This window comes from Nothoprocta perdicaria, unplaced genomic scaffold (genome assembly GCF_003342845.1).
Source record: "Nothoprocta perdicaria isolate Ctin4 unplaced genomic scaffold, notPer1 scaffold_5, whole genome shotgun sequence".
Classification (NCBI taxonomy): Eukaryota; Metazoa; Chordata; class Aves; order Tinamiformes; family Tinamidae; genus Nothoprocta; species Nothoprocta perdicaria.
Genome location: NW_020455754.1, coordinates 7170956 through 7184360, shown reverse-complemented (window position 1 = coordinate 7184360; position 13405 = coordinate 7170956). Strand labels below are relative to the sequence as shown.

Sequence of the window (13405 nt, the reverse complement as noted above, 5' to 3'; positions counted from 1 at the left end):
GGGCACGGCGGCAGCTCGGAATGGGGAGCTCCGAGCTCACCCTACCCTGCAGGAAAGAAAGGCACTCACCAGAATTCAGTGGTGGGAACCAGGGTGCTCTTCCGGCCACACACAGATGCCCTGGGACAGCCCGTGGCCCCTTTGGGTGTCACCCTGCTCCACAGAAACAGTGGCAAAGGCAGGGAGGACACAACTCCAAGGCAGAGGAGCAAATCCAGCTGCCCTCAGCCCCTTAGCTCTTCTTGCAGCCCCTCAGGAGCAAGGGCTCAGCAGCAGACCCAGGCAGGCAGGATCAGGCAGGAAGGAACCCCACACTCAGGGTGCACCCATGGGTGCCAACTCGCACACAGCGAAGAACGCAGGAGCCCCAACCCAACTCTCTCCCCCACACACATATAACGGCTCACAGAGCCCCCACATGGCATATGAAGCATAGGGGAAAGACAGGAAACAAGATTCCAGAAAAGATTTAATCCAATGATTCACTAAGTGGATATTATTCCCAATTTTCAAATCAGTCTTACAGGACATAATGGACGGGAGACAAAAATGTCAAGTCTTCAGGACCTCTGGAGAGGAGCAGCCCTGGCTGCCCAGGGGGTGACRCTCTCCAGCAGCACCAGGCATGTGCAGCCCGCCCCGTCTCCCCCGTGCAGGGCACACGGTCCAAACTCTGCAAACTGCCTTTCCCAGCCCTCCCCAGAGACTTGCCCCCTGACTTGTATCAGTCTGAAGTGTTTTGGGGGCTCCTGACCAGGCCCAGCTGCTGCTCAGAGCCCCATTTGCTGCCCAGGAAATATTGGGCACAGAGCTATGCTCACAAAGGAGCAGAAGGTTTCCCTAAAACACTTCCAGGCCTAATTCTCCCACATGGCTGGTTCCTTCAACCCACCTCCCTGAGAGCAGGTCCAAAAGTGCAGTGTGAGCCCAACAAGGACCCACAACCACCACCTGAGGAGGGGAGCAGGCACTAGCACCATCCCACATCACTTAAAGATGAGGTCTCCTCAGGCCACACAACCCCAATGTCCCCACGCAGCTCCATATGAGGGATGTTCCCTGCTAGTCCAGCATGACAAAGGCAGGCATGGAGTTAAGTAGACCTAGAGGAAGGGATGTGCGGACTGGGATGCCTCTAGAGCTACCTCGCTTCACTGCAAGGCCAAGGAGACTAAAAAGAATTGTGAGATCCAGATTAATTTATCCTTCATTTTAGTTTGAAAGACCACCAGGTCAGATTCATAAATGGAGGCTGAACCTTCAGCTTCAGAGGTCTGAAAAAGTTGGATATTCCAGCTCATTCCAACATAGCATTTCCAAAGCTTCTAAACACCCTCTTTCTCCTGCAGTACAGAACAGGTCCCTTTACTAGAAAGCTACATTGCTCTTCAAACAGGAGCAGCCAAAACCAAAGGGGTCCTGGCACTCATTTCTGTACCCTCCTTGGCACCAGAGCAGCTCATGGAAGGATTCTGGTTCTTGGGACATAGCCCAGTTTTCTGGGCTGCCGCTTGTGGGTCCCACTGGTGTCACCCCTGGCAGTGCAGCATGCCCATGGCTCCCACAGCTCACGTGGACGGTGTGGAATTGCTGCCTGCTGCCCCGCAGCCCCAGGCCAGCGGGTGCCCCGCTCACTACTGAGGYCACTCTGGGGCAACACAACTGTGCAAAAACCATGGAGAAAGGTAAGGAGACCAGCTGGGTGGCCACTGTCCCCTGCAGGCACCCTGAGGTCGCTCAGACCTGCCCGGGGGGGCCGTGCAGGGGCAGCGGGGACCCTCCGGGGTGCAGCAGTGCTGTGAGGATGCGCTGCAGCTGGGCCAGGCGGGCCCGCAGGGACGTCGTGGAGAAGAGCATCAGCTGGTAGGACRGGTCGAGGGGCAGGATGGAGATGAGCCACCAGCACCAGGTTGGTCCATCAGCAGAAGCCTAATGGCGAGAGAGAGGAAAGAAACACTCACGTCAGGCAAGAGCAAGGTGAGGTCTTTGGGTGGTACCTCCGATAGGAAAAACACACTCTTGTCAGCGAGGAAGCTGCTGCAGCGGCACTGGCTTTGGCTAAGGTATTCATTTGAACGGCCCTTTTGTCCGCCCAAGGCTTGAAACTGCTGGATAAAGGAATTCAATTTCCAGACAAACATACCCCAGGGAGCCTCCAGACACAGCAGCAACCAGGAAAGTGTCTATACCAGGGAGACAGAAATATCTCGTGCCTTTGTTTGACTGTAGACAATTCCTTTGCAAAGCACAGGCCAGGCTTTGCTCCCCAGCTGGGCTGCACAGCCCTTGCAGCACCTCAGCCAGGCCAGGCCCTGTGACAGGGCTCASGCTCTGGCCAGGCTGGAGGCAAGGGGGAACTCTCCTGGGGAGCTGCTCTTTCTCATTACTCCATTGCTCTAACAAGGGCAAGAAAAAACAGGCCASATAGGTGCAAGGGCTGGGCAAAGCTTTGGAAAACTCTCTACAAAGTATAAGCCAGTTTAAGAGGGTGATAGTCTGCTCGGAGGAGACGCTCATTTTCCAGTTCTGAGCACTGCATTGGCATGGCTGCTKCAGGACAGCTCCAACCAGGGGACACACCGGGCACATGCAGAAAGAGCATATCTGCAATGGTCAGGGCAGGAAGCACTTTCTTCAAAAGCAAATAACATTTCTAAATGAACCTGACAAARTAAATTGGATATTGTCTTGTCAGTGCCTCTTCTCAGGCCAGCAATGGCTCTTTCTCCAGTGAAACAATAAGAAAGAAGACCACAGATTCATGGGGTAGGGTGGTTTTCTGGGCTTTCTATCCCCCCCCAGCCCATGTGTTTTCAAATCCATGCAGCTCAGTTTTTACTTTGACATGAGGACTCAGGGAAAGCTTATAAAACTCAATACTTGGTTTCCAAGAACAGTTTAAAAAACACAGAAATGTTAAACTGCTTAACAAACAAGTCCTAAAATACCTCTGGGCAAGTGCAATAAACTGTAAAAAGTGAAAAACAGGGTCTGCTTTTTCTCATCTTTCACCCCAAGAGCCTTTGGGACCCAGTGAGAGCCTTGCAGGGAAGCACGTGCTCCTGGGYGCCACGTGCCGTGGTGCTGAGCTGGACCCAGAGCCGAGCACTGCTGGGCCAGCACGTGTGCAACTAGGCACAGAGCAAAGCCTTAGCACCAACACAACAAGCTCGGCCCCACCGGCCAGCAGAACTCGAGCAGCCTCTCCTGGGAAGGCTCAGGCTCCTGGCATGCACACATGGCTTTGCTTTCCTCTCCTGCATCCCACAGGGCAAGATTTCTGCCAGCTGAAGACTGACTACAGCAAGCTGAGGAAGAAGAGGGATGGGAGCAACCAGCACACTGAAAAGCATACCTACAACAAAGAACAAGGCTCTATAGAAGGTGACTCTATTAGCTTAGCAAAGCACTTCCAGGTCCTCCAAGCTCCCTCCTGTGACACGTTCTGCCTTCAGGTTCCTCTGAAGATGTGGTGGTCAGTGCAAGAACAGCTCTGATTCAAAGGCTCCCTAAGCACCCTTTTCCCTTTAGGGCATCTCTTCCTTGAGGTGTTACCTGGATGTCATCCTCCTTCTCYGGCAGGGATCCATGCTGCAAAGTGTATCTGGAGGCACTGTCTCCATGCTCACAAAACCTCTGAGCTAAATGGTAGGTGCTCTCATGCAGGCACTGCAGCTCCTCCAGCTCCTCCCCAGCCACCTGCATGGAGGAAAGCAGAAAAGGAAGTGCATGGGAGGGGGAAAACACCATGGAGCAGAGGCCATGAGGCAAAGAGCAAACTTATTCCTGCTGCTCCCACCTACAGCATCTCTTCTGCCCTCCAGAGTGTTTGCTGAGACTGAGCTACACAGCACAAAGCAAGAGGAGGATTCACACACTGTAACCTGGCTTCACTATCCATAACCAGGAGCTCCCAGGATTTTGCAGTCAAGATGACCTCCCCATTGTACATCCCGCTTTGCATTCAACTCTTGTACAAGGAGGCCAGCAAAGCCAACATGACTGGAATCCATGCCAGGATTCAGCTGGGATGCAGTAGTGAAGGCTGCCACCGGCAGACACAGCCACCCTGTGCCCCAGAAGCACATCCACCAAGGGTGTTTCCACGAGGCAGAACTGCCTCCTTTGTCCCCCTGCAATGGAGATTTCTGTCCTGGTCCTTCCCTCACCTTCTTGTCCTCCAGATACTCAATGTCTGCAGTGTCGTAGCCATCCCTGTGGCCCCGTCTCAGCACTCGGAACCGCCGCCTCCCTATCGTATCCACCAAGGATCTTCCATCTGCCAGAAACTCAATCTGCTGAATCTCCAGCATGCAGCCATAGTCAGCAAAGCTGGGGTAAGCGACAGAGAGAAAAGGAGGCATGAACAGGGGTGTCGATGGTGGCAGAGCTGCTTTTTCCCATCACACCACCTCCACAAAGAAGGCCCAGCAACAAGGGGGCTAAAATGGTGCAAATCCAGAGAATAACTCTGAGCTATCACTGAGTAGGAAACAGAGGGCATACTGCTGCACACAAAGCTCCCCTGGATTTGCCTTACAGCAAGRTCTTCATTCTGCCCTGACATCCAGAGGTCCTGAACCAACCACCCCTAGCTGAGACCATCTTCCCAAAGCCCATAAAGTGCTATAAATCCTATGTCACTAGAGAAGGACTGGGTAACGGGGAGAATCTGCCCAGGTAAACATACATATTGGTCAGAGTTCTTGGGCTAGTAGTCTAGACATACATTGCAGCTTGTTAAAGACGGTGTTTAAGATATAGGACAGCTTTAAAGTGATCACTAACACTGAAGCTGATAGACACAGTCAGACCATCATGCAGGTCACAGACTTCCCAGTTGCATCCTGCTCGTCCTCTTGGTACTARCTAGGATTTGAGAGACTTGCAGCTAACTCCCACTCTGAACTGGAGTCCTTCTGAAGGGAATGGGGTGATTTAGCACCTCTAAAAATGCACCAAGTGAGATGGGGGACTCCCAGCTGAGTTATCAGGAGCCCACACAGAGCTGCGAGCTCAATCCCTGTCCCTATGGCCCAGCGTAGCACCACACTATCCTTCTATGTCAGTACCTCTGAGATAACACCAGCTATGCAGCTTTCTGCGTGCTCCTGGACAGAAAAGATGCTGGGACCGACACATAAAGGGGCAAACGAGCAGTGCAGGAAGGGCAGGAGAGCTGCCTTGCACCAGGGCTCACCTCTTTCCATTCTCATAGATGCACATGCCAAACCTCCTGGTGCCAGTCTCCTGGCATCGCCGCATCATGAGGCGGTAGCGGGGCTCGAAGACATGCAGCGGGCATGAGACGCCTGGGAAGGACATCGTGCATACAAAGATGGGGATGTTCTTGGTCAGACTGAAGGAGAGGAGGAAGGGCTTGAGACCTTCAAGAAACAACTCCCACCGAGTCCCAGCTTGGATCCTGGCTGCCCTCCTGAAGCAGATCTGCAGGTACTTTGTCCCAAAAAGGGATGCGCTGGCTCAGACTGACACTAACACCTCTACTCAGATCACCAAGAGCCCAAGGACAGGCTCTGTTCACAGGCTGGTYCTCCCAAAACAGCCCCCCATTCCCAGTCCCATCTGGACCCTCCCAGCAGTGCTGTGCCCCACTCCTGGAGGCAGGACAGAGGCAGCTCAAGCAGACCCAGGCCACAGCAGCACCGTGTGGTGCAGGCAGCCCCTGCCCTGCTTCTCTGCATGCTCACACCACAGTCGCTGCTTACTTGGAGAGCTCTGCCATCTCGGCCTGGTGCAGCGCCCTCCGCTCGGCCAGCTCGGAAGGGAACACGGCCAGCATGATCTCCTGCAGCAGCACACTGGGGTTGTAACTGCCAGCCTTTAGGTACTGAAAGAAATGAAACCCAGAAAGAGGTCGGATAAGAGCAGGAGGGGAGCTCCTGAGGCCCTCCCAAGCTCCCAGTCACACTCGCTTATATGGGAGCGGAGAGTAATTTCAGATCAGAATGGCAAAGATRAAAGTGACTGATGTGATGCTGTCCAGCCAGAGCCTGGAAACCAAGGCTTCCAGGCACAGAGAACTGGTCTGGTTTAGTCTTACRGCCCATCTAAATGCGAAGTCCTGTCTCTGACAGCAATGCAGTCCTTGTATGACAACTTGATATCCCAGATGGTCTTAATCTGAAGACCTTCTCGTTAAAGATTGCACCACCACTCCAAGCTAGGAGGTTTYCCATCCATTTCAATTTTTAAATGCTAGTAGCATTAACTTTTTTCTTTCTTGGTCCTGTTTACAATCTCACTAAACCACTGTGGCACCCTGTGAAAACRAATCCCTCAGTCTTAACTACAAACTGTGTGGCCCTTCCCATGCAAGTGAAGCCAATGTGCCTCCATCAGAWAATCCTTGGCAAGCAGCACAGCTTCCCACCCCAGCCCCAGCATCCTGCCTGCAGCCAGAGCCAGCACACCCAAACCCCCTTAGGCTCCATCCCAATGGAGCGCACAACCTCACCTCCCTCAGGCTCTGTTTGCAGAGGGGGCAGTTGGGCCTGTGGTCCAGGCAGCGTTCGAGGCACTCCTTGCAGAAGGTGTGCCCACACGGTGTTGTCACAGGCTCAAAGAACAAGCTGCAAAACAACCCAAAAGTCATCAGATTGAAGAAAGCCTCCTTCAAAGATGAATACTGCATGGTAAGACACCACTGAAAGCTATTTCATACTGTGTTTTCCATGGTCAAGCATTACAAAATTGTGAAGTTTGCCCTCACTAAAGCTGCATAGCTAAACTTTGCTTGTAGCTGCTGTTCTACAGGCTCCTGAACTAAAAGGTTCCTAACGGGTTTAATGTTTTTAAGCAAGGAGTCTGGGATCAGATTGCTGGATGTGCACAAGGGTGTAAGCCACATGAAGTGTTTCCTTCTCCCTTAGCTCTCAGTTCACCTAACCCACACCAGATACAGCTTTGGTCTGGTCCCTGCTCTGCAGGGCCCTCACAGGCAGCCGTTCSCCCGTGCCGTGCCCAGACCTGGAAGACGCCGCTGCCCAGCAGACCTTGACCACCCTGCACGTGTGGCAGTGGAACTCTGCCAGAGGGTGCTTGCACAACTGCTCAAGGTCCTGGCACACACTGGAAATAACCTCCCGATTTCAACATGCCCTCTGGCTGTATGTGCTCACCCAGCCCTTCCCAGGCCTGGCAGACAGACACGTGCTCTACCYTGGTCCCTCTCCCACGTCCTGCATGCACAGAACTTGTCCAATTCCCCTCTCTGGGGTTGCAATGGCTGCATTGAATGGCACCTTCCCGCAGAAAAGTCTTCCTGTTCTGGGCTGTGGCTACAAAAACCAATCACTGCTTAAGATGTTTGACCCCACTGAACATCTCCACCTCTGCACTGACGTTATAAGCGATACAGATGTAGAAATGTTGGGTTCAGTCAGGAGAGTGGATATAAGCTCTTCCAAGCCTTAGAGGGCAAAGCCTGCCTCCAGACCTTCTTCCTCACTTTTCTCTTATACTTTAACCTGTGTTTGTGCAGTGCTGGGGACTGAGTTTGCTGCCAGGGTGTGAAGAAAGCTCCAGGCAAGGAAAGAAACCCTGGCAGGAACCTCTTCTTCATCATGACAGCTCGCTGTCTGGAAAGCTCACCGGATGCAGAGGGAGCACTCCAGGTCAGAGAGGCTCAGCAGGTCCCCCAGGTACAGCTGGTCATCTGCTGCTGCTGCTTCCTCTTCACTGTCTGGTGGGAGAAAAAGAAGGAAAAATAACACTCCCTAGGAGAGATGCTGAGGTTTTCCTCAGTGCCAAGACAAGCAGGAACTATGACACGACCTGGTATTCTGCCTCTCACAGGGTGCAGGATTTCACCCCGTTCATGTCACCAGGACACACCAGCAGGCAGGGCAGGCTAGGGGACAATGCAGCTGGTTAAGTGACTGTTTGCACCTCTGCACAGGCACTGAGTCCCCGCAGGTTTTAGGCCCAGCAATTCAAAGGGAGTCTCCTTGTGACTCCACGTATCAAAAGGAAGAAATGATATCTAGTTTTAGCTAGAGGTTTTCAAAACAGGTCCAAAGATCTGGTGTACTTTCACCAGCTCAATAAAGTGTATCAGATCCCCTCGCCTCCATATGTGGAAAGCRTGATGCCTGGAGCTGCCCCATCAAGCATCCCTGGGATCTCCAGTCACTTCTCTGGCACGCCACAAACAAGATTTCAGCATCTAAATGTATTTTAAACAGGAATTTTGCCCAAGGTGAAATTTTGGTACCTCTGATGACACTTACCTGACAACTGTCTTTCCTGGTTCTCTGCATCCGAGTCTTGCTGTCTCTCCAGTGGGGAAAGATTGTGCATCAACTGGACACCCTTAGGGATAGTGTCCCCTTTGCCATTCTCCATTGGTCCCTCTCGATCCTGGACAATGCAAAGGGGAAAAAAATACAAAAATCAAAAATCAAACCTGTTGCCCCTGGCTCCCTCTGCACTTCACCCAGCCCCATCTACACAACAGAGCCTGTGCTACCAGGAGCATTTMTGTGCATTATTATGTACTGGCCTGTTGGTTATGCTGGATGCTCACGTAGGGACACTCCAATCTGGAATGTGCCAAAGGGACAGTAAGTAGGTCCCATCAGTGCCTCAGATCACTGCAGGCTTTCTCACCTCACYGTGCTCTTGTGCAGATGTGGGTGCAAATCCAGCACTCGATACTTCTTCCCCTGTGCTCCATGTGCCCTCACGGGCAGCAGCTGGAAGCTCTTCAGTTGAGCTTGGACAAGGAGAGACATCCTGTGCAAGGATCTGCAAGGACAGGACATGGCTCAGCTGTGATGCCTCAGAAGTGAGCGGGAAGATGCCCAGCCTGCCATACTCAGTCCCTTGCAAGGCCTAAACCAAACCTCTTATTCCCCGCAGCCTCTCAAGGGCACAGTACAGGCTTGTTTCAGCATTAGCTGAGCCCTCCATCAAACCAACACGCAACCCAGACYAGGGTAGAGACATGAGGTAGTGAATAAAAAGGCATGATTAATAGTCTGGAACTCATGTTCTCTGCCACCCAAAAGGAGCAGAAAGGAACAAGTGACCAGGACGCACACGGTCATTCCTCTGACCCCTGCCCCTGACAGAGGCGGTGACAGTGATTTCAGTACTGGGTTGGGTGCTGGACAGAAATCAGATGCAGAAAAGCCTCCACTGACAGCTGTTTGCTGGCTGTTTTGGTGCTGGTTGTCACCACAGTGTCTATAGCCCCCTCCTGCCTGGACACTTGCTCCTGTTACGAGCTAAACCCTGCAAGAACCAGGGCCTTGCAGACAGGAGGGCATTTTTCTCCATGGGCAAACTCACATAGGGCACCCRTGCAAGGAACTGGCCCTCCGTGCTCCTGAGCAGCAAAGCTGGGCTGGGCACAAGCCCTTCGGAGGCAAAGCTTATCTCAGGGRCCAACATAAAGGCACAGGAACACTGTGGCTCAGAGCAGAGCTCAGCCTCGGGAGGACCCTTCCCATGCACCCGCTCCAGCCCGCTCCGAGCARTCAGGAAAGCGGGACTCAGCACAAGGCAGTGCTCGAAGGCCAACCAGGCTTCAGCTCTTTGCCCCAGCTGCAGGAGCACCTTCCCTTTCCTGAAGAAGCCCTGCAGAGCAAAACATGGGCTGACTACAAGACACAGGCAACACTTTTTTCCCAGTATTTCTTTCAGYCAGAGGCTTGGACAAAGCAGCCAACTCAAAGCCAGCTTCCTCCTAGCCCAGCCTAGTGACACAGCTCAGGATGCAGCACAGCAGTCCTTTCTCCAAGGCTTTTGCTCCAAAATCTCCTGTTGCCAGAGCAAGGAATATGTAGAGCTGCTGCCCACACTCCGAAGCATTTCCTCTGCTCACCTCACTATCTCCACGCTTCATCCTGCACACCACATCCAGGTCCTCCGGTGCCTCTGGATACTGTCCCAGTGTCACATACGCCTCTGCCTGGTGCAGCYGCAGGGAAGCATCATCTGCCTCTGGAAACAGAAATGTCATTACTTTTGCCATGAGTTCCATAGATCCACACTTTGAGCTGCCACTGTTGGACAAGCTTAAGGAGATTTTGCCATCTACAAATTTCTTTATTTCTCCCTCAGTATTCCCTGTTGCCCTGGAAAGCTCTCAGCCATGGGATCTCATGGGTGCCCTGGAGCTCTGTTTCAGCATCTCCTTGTTTGCCTACAATGGTGTCTGTGCCTACAGCCATCCTTTAGGGACACAGCTGCTGGAGAATGGGTGTATCACGGACATCCTCCCAATGGTGGCTGTTGCCATGGGAGGTGCTGCAATATGATTCACCCTGCAGAGCCACAATAACAAGTTACAAAACAAGCCAGCAGCTGCGGAGACCTGCAGTCACAGAACCTAGAGAGCCTGCCGGACCCAGCACTTTGCCAGCTGTGTCCCAGGGCAGAGGGAGAGCCAGGGGAGCTACAAGGGGGACTCCAGATCTGCCTCAGCATCCTGGGGGCTGACTCCTGTGAAGAAGGCAAAGATGGTAGACCAACAAGTCCCAGTATCAGTYCCAACCTGAGGATGTTTCCAAGTACAAGAAAAAGGCTGAGATTTCCCAAAATGGAGAAAGGGAATTCTGTACCCAGTTCTTACTTATCCAGCTTGCAGGGAGCAAACTCTCACTGATCTCGCTTGGGATCTCCACAGAGCAGGGAAACAACTCCCATAGGTGCTGCTGGCCATGCAAACCTTTCTCCCACCTCATAGAAACCCGATTACATAGGGTACCTATGTACACCATCATTGTACACCTTTCCATGTGCACCATCCTTTCCATGTACACTGTCAATGTAGTGTTTTGGGGGGCACATGGCACTGGTGAGGCCAAGCAAACAGTCAACCACTAATCAAATCAGCACCCATGCAATACAGATTACAGAAGAGGTCAGGCGTGGTCACACTTGTGGGCTTGAGCTGTGGTAGATTCACAGATCCACCCCGTTATATCACAGTTTGCTGTGGAGATAACCTATATCCAACATGCTGGTGCCTTACCTAGCTAAGGCCATGGATCAATAACCCCATGTCAGGTCTCACCTCACACTGAACGAGTTGCAGAGGAGGCGGCTGTTGAGAGCTACAGATACCTGCTACAGATACCTGTTTCTGGGATGGGGGGATGCAGAGGTGATCCCAGTTCCCTAGGGACAAAGGGATGCTCCTGGCTTTCTGCAGGACAGGCAGGGCAGCRTGCACAGACCTCAGCCTTGCACCAGGGTTGCTGAGACCACCGACTGGGGCAGGAGCCGCATGGCTGGGGTGCCACAGTCGGACACCAGCTGCATCCCCCTGAATCCATTTTGAGGCTGCAACACAGCTCCGTTTACCTTGTGAATACTCGGCCTCCAAGAACACGGAAAACAGCACAGGCATCGTGATGGAAGCATTAAACGCTCCCCTCTCCTCAGAGCCAGGGCACGGGCTGMAGCCAGCAAACCTCCCTCACTCCTTCCTGCGAATCTGAGGCCRCACTGGCATCATAAGCAAGGAACCGCGCTCAGGTGCTGGATTTACCGGGGCAAAGGGCTTTGCAGAGGCTGCAGGGCTGGCAGCTCAGCCCTGGGCAAGAGTCAGGCCCAGCCCGCACCAGATACAGCCCTGCAGGAGCCTGTCCCCAAACCTGCCGCTGCTGTCACCRTGGCCAGGCTCCCAAAGCCCCTCATCCTCTTGCTGTGTCTTGTTGGGGTGCAGGAAGGCTCTGCCCAGCTAGTGTCTTTCACTGCCCTGCAAACCCTGGCCACTCCAGGCTTATTTCCACTTACCCCAGGAGCTTAGGCTCGGTTCAGAAAGGCTGGGAAGTTACTACACTGCCCCCGTGCCAGGGACCTAGAGACAAAACACTGCAGCACTTAATGATAGCTAGAGAGGAACAAGCAGGTACAAAGTCTAGGGGCTTGTTTTCCACAGGAGCCACCATGCAGCTGAGACACTTGCACTGCCTGGCAATACAGCAATGGATTCGGTGAAAACAAGATGTGTAAAATCGGGCTACAAACTCTGCATTTCTCTTCAGCTGCAGCTATTTCTCATCGATGATATCATTAGACATTAGGGACATCAGCCAGCTGGCAGGCCTGGCAGCTGATGAGTGACTGATAGTGCTCTCCAAGCTCCCAGCACATTAGAAATCCTCCTGTGTTACTCGTTACAGTGCACGTTTTGTTTGATTASAGAAAGAAAAAAAAAAAGAAAGAAAGAATAAAAAACAGAAAATAAAAAAGTTGAGTATTTTAGGGCTAGAGTCTCCTAAGCAAGCAGAGCTTGTTCTTTGGGTAGGGTTCGCTGGAGACTTCGTACAAAGCCAGAAGCAGCAGTTTGTGTGGCAGGACTGCTGAACGGGATACTAAGTGGTCCACAGAACTACCCCAACAACCACACGCTCTTGTGAGGCAGCATTCATCGGTGATAAAGCACAAAGAGCAGCCCAAAAGAAGCTGGGAAGCCTGAAAGTGCTCTGCAGACCACGCAAGCTGGAAAATCACCTCCCCAAAGCACCAACCACATGTCAAGAGTTCATGCAATGAACGTGTGCTCACTGATATATGAGCCACAGCTGTAATTCCCCTTTCCTCTCTGCCCTAACCTTGACTGCCCCGTCCTTCAGGGACCTGTACTTGTAGCGGACAAAGACTACGGAAAGCACTTGGAAAGTCTTGCTCTGTAGTAGCAGAAGCTGCTTTAAAGGAGGTATCAGAGTGCATTGTTGCATAAGAAAAACACGTGAGAATGGCAACAGTGAGGGAGTAAGAGCCCACCTCGCAGGGCCGCTGTGTTGAAAGGTGAGTGCACAGCACGAAAACACTTTGGGTGTCATGTAAATCGCCCTCGTCATCGCGCTGGGTGCTCAGCGTGCAGCGACCAAGCGCACCGCGGGCGCTGCTGCTATAGAAACGCGCGTCTGGAGGGGACCTCTTGCCTCTGCCCGACTCCCTGCTGCTCCAGACACATTGTGTAACCCCTTTTATTTAACCAGAACTCTCCGAAAAGCCCCGTGGCAGCCCCACATTAAAGCAGACCAAGCCCCCAGGCCCAGTCCTCACCCGGAAGGTCAACATCTTGTCCCAGGGAAGCCCTTGCTCTGCAGCCTGGCCGGGGCTGTGCTCTTGTCACACTCTGGGGGCTTCAGGAACATTTACCCTGGTCTGCAACGGTCCCGAGCAGGTCACACAACAGCCTCTCCACCCTGGGTCCAACCAGCCCAAGCTCTTCCGCTGGCCCTGAAGCATCCCCAGCCACCCCTGAGAAACCATGGAGCCCTTGGCTCTAAGCGCGACCCAGCGAGCCCCACGGAAAGGCAGAGGCACCGAGGCCGGTGCCTTCGAGCCGAGCGAGCAAATGCAGCCTCCGCGCCCCACGAAGGGCTCCGCGAGCGCCCGGTCCCCCCGCAGCCCCGCACTC

At 53.1% G+C, this 13405-nt stretch overlaps 1 protein-coding gene across 1 annotated transcript; it reads right to left on the bottom strand.

The window, feature by feature from the left end:
- Positions 1 to 699: 699 nt before the first annotated feature.
- LOC112954511 (LON peptidase N-terminal domain and RING finger protein 1-like) lies at positions 700 to 10693 on the bottom strand. Its single transcript, XM_026047688.1, has 10 exons — positions 9851 to 10693; positions 8632 to 8769; positions 8253 to 8382; positions 7615 to 7705; positions 6479 to 6593; positions 5730 to 5851; positions 5201 to 5359; positions 4170 to 4332; positions 3556 to 3699; positions 700 to 1929 (listed from the first exon to the last, which is right to left on the bottom strand). The coding sequence occupies exons 1-10, from the start codon at positions 10007 to 10009 to the stop codon at positions 1738 to 1740; spliced, it is 1413 nt and encodes a 470-aa protein (XP_025903473.1). The 5' UTR covers positions 10010 to 10693; the 3' UTR covers positions 700 to 1737.
- Positions 10694 to 13405: the final 2712 nt, after the last annotated feature.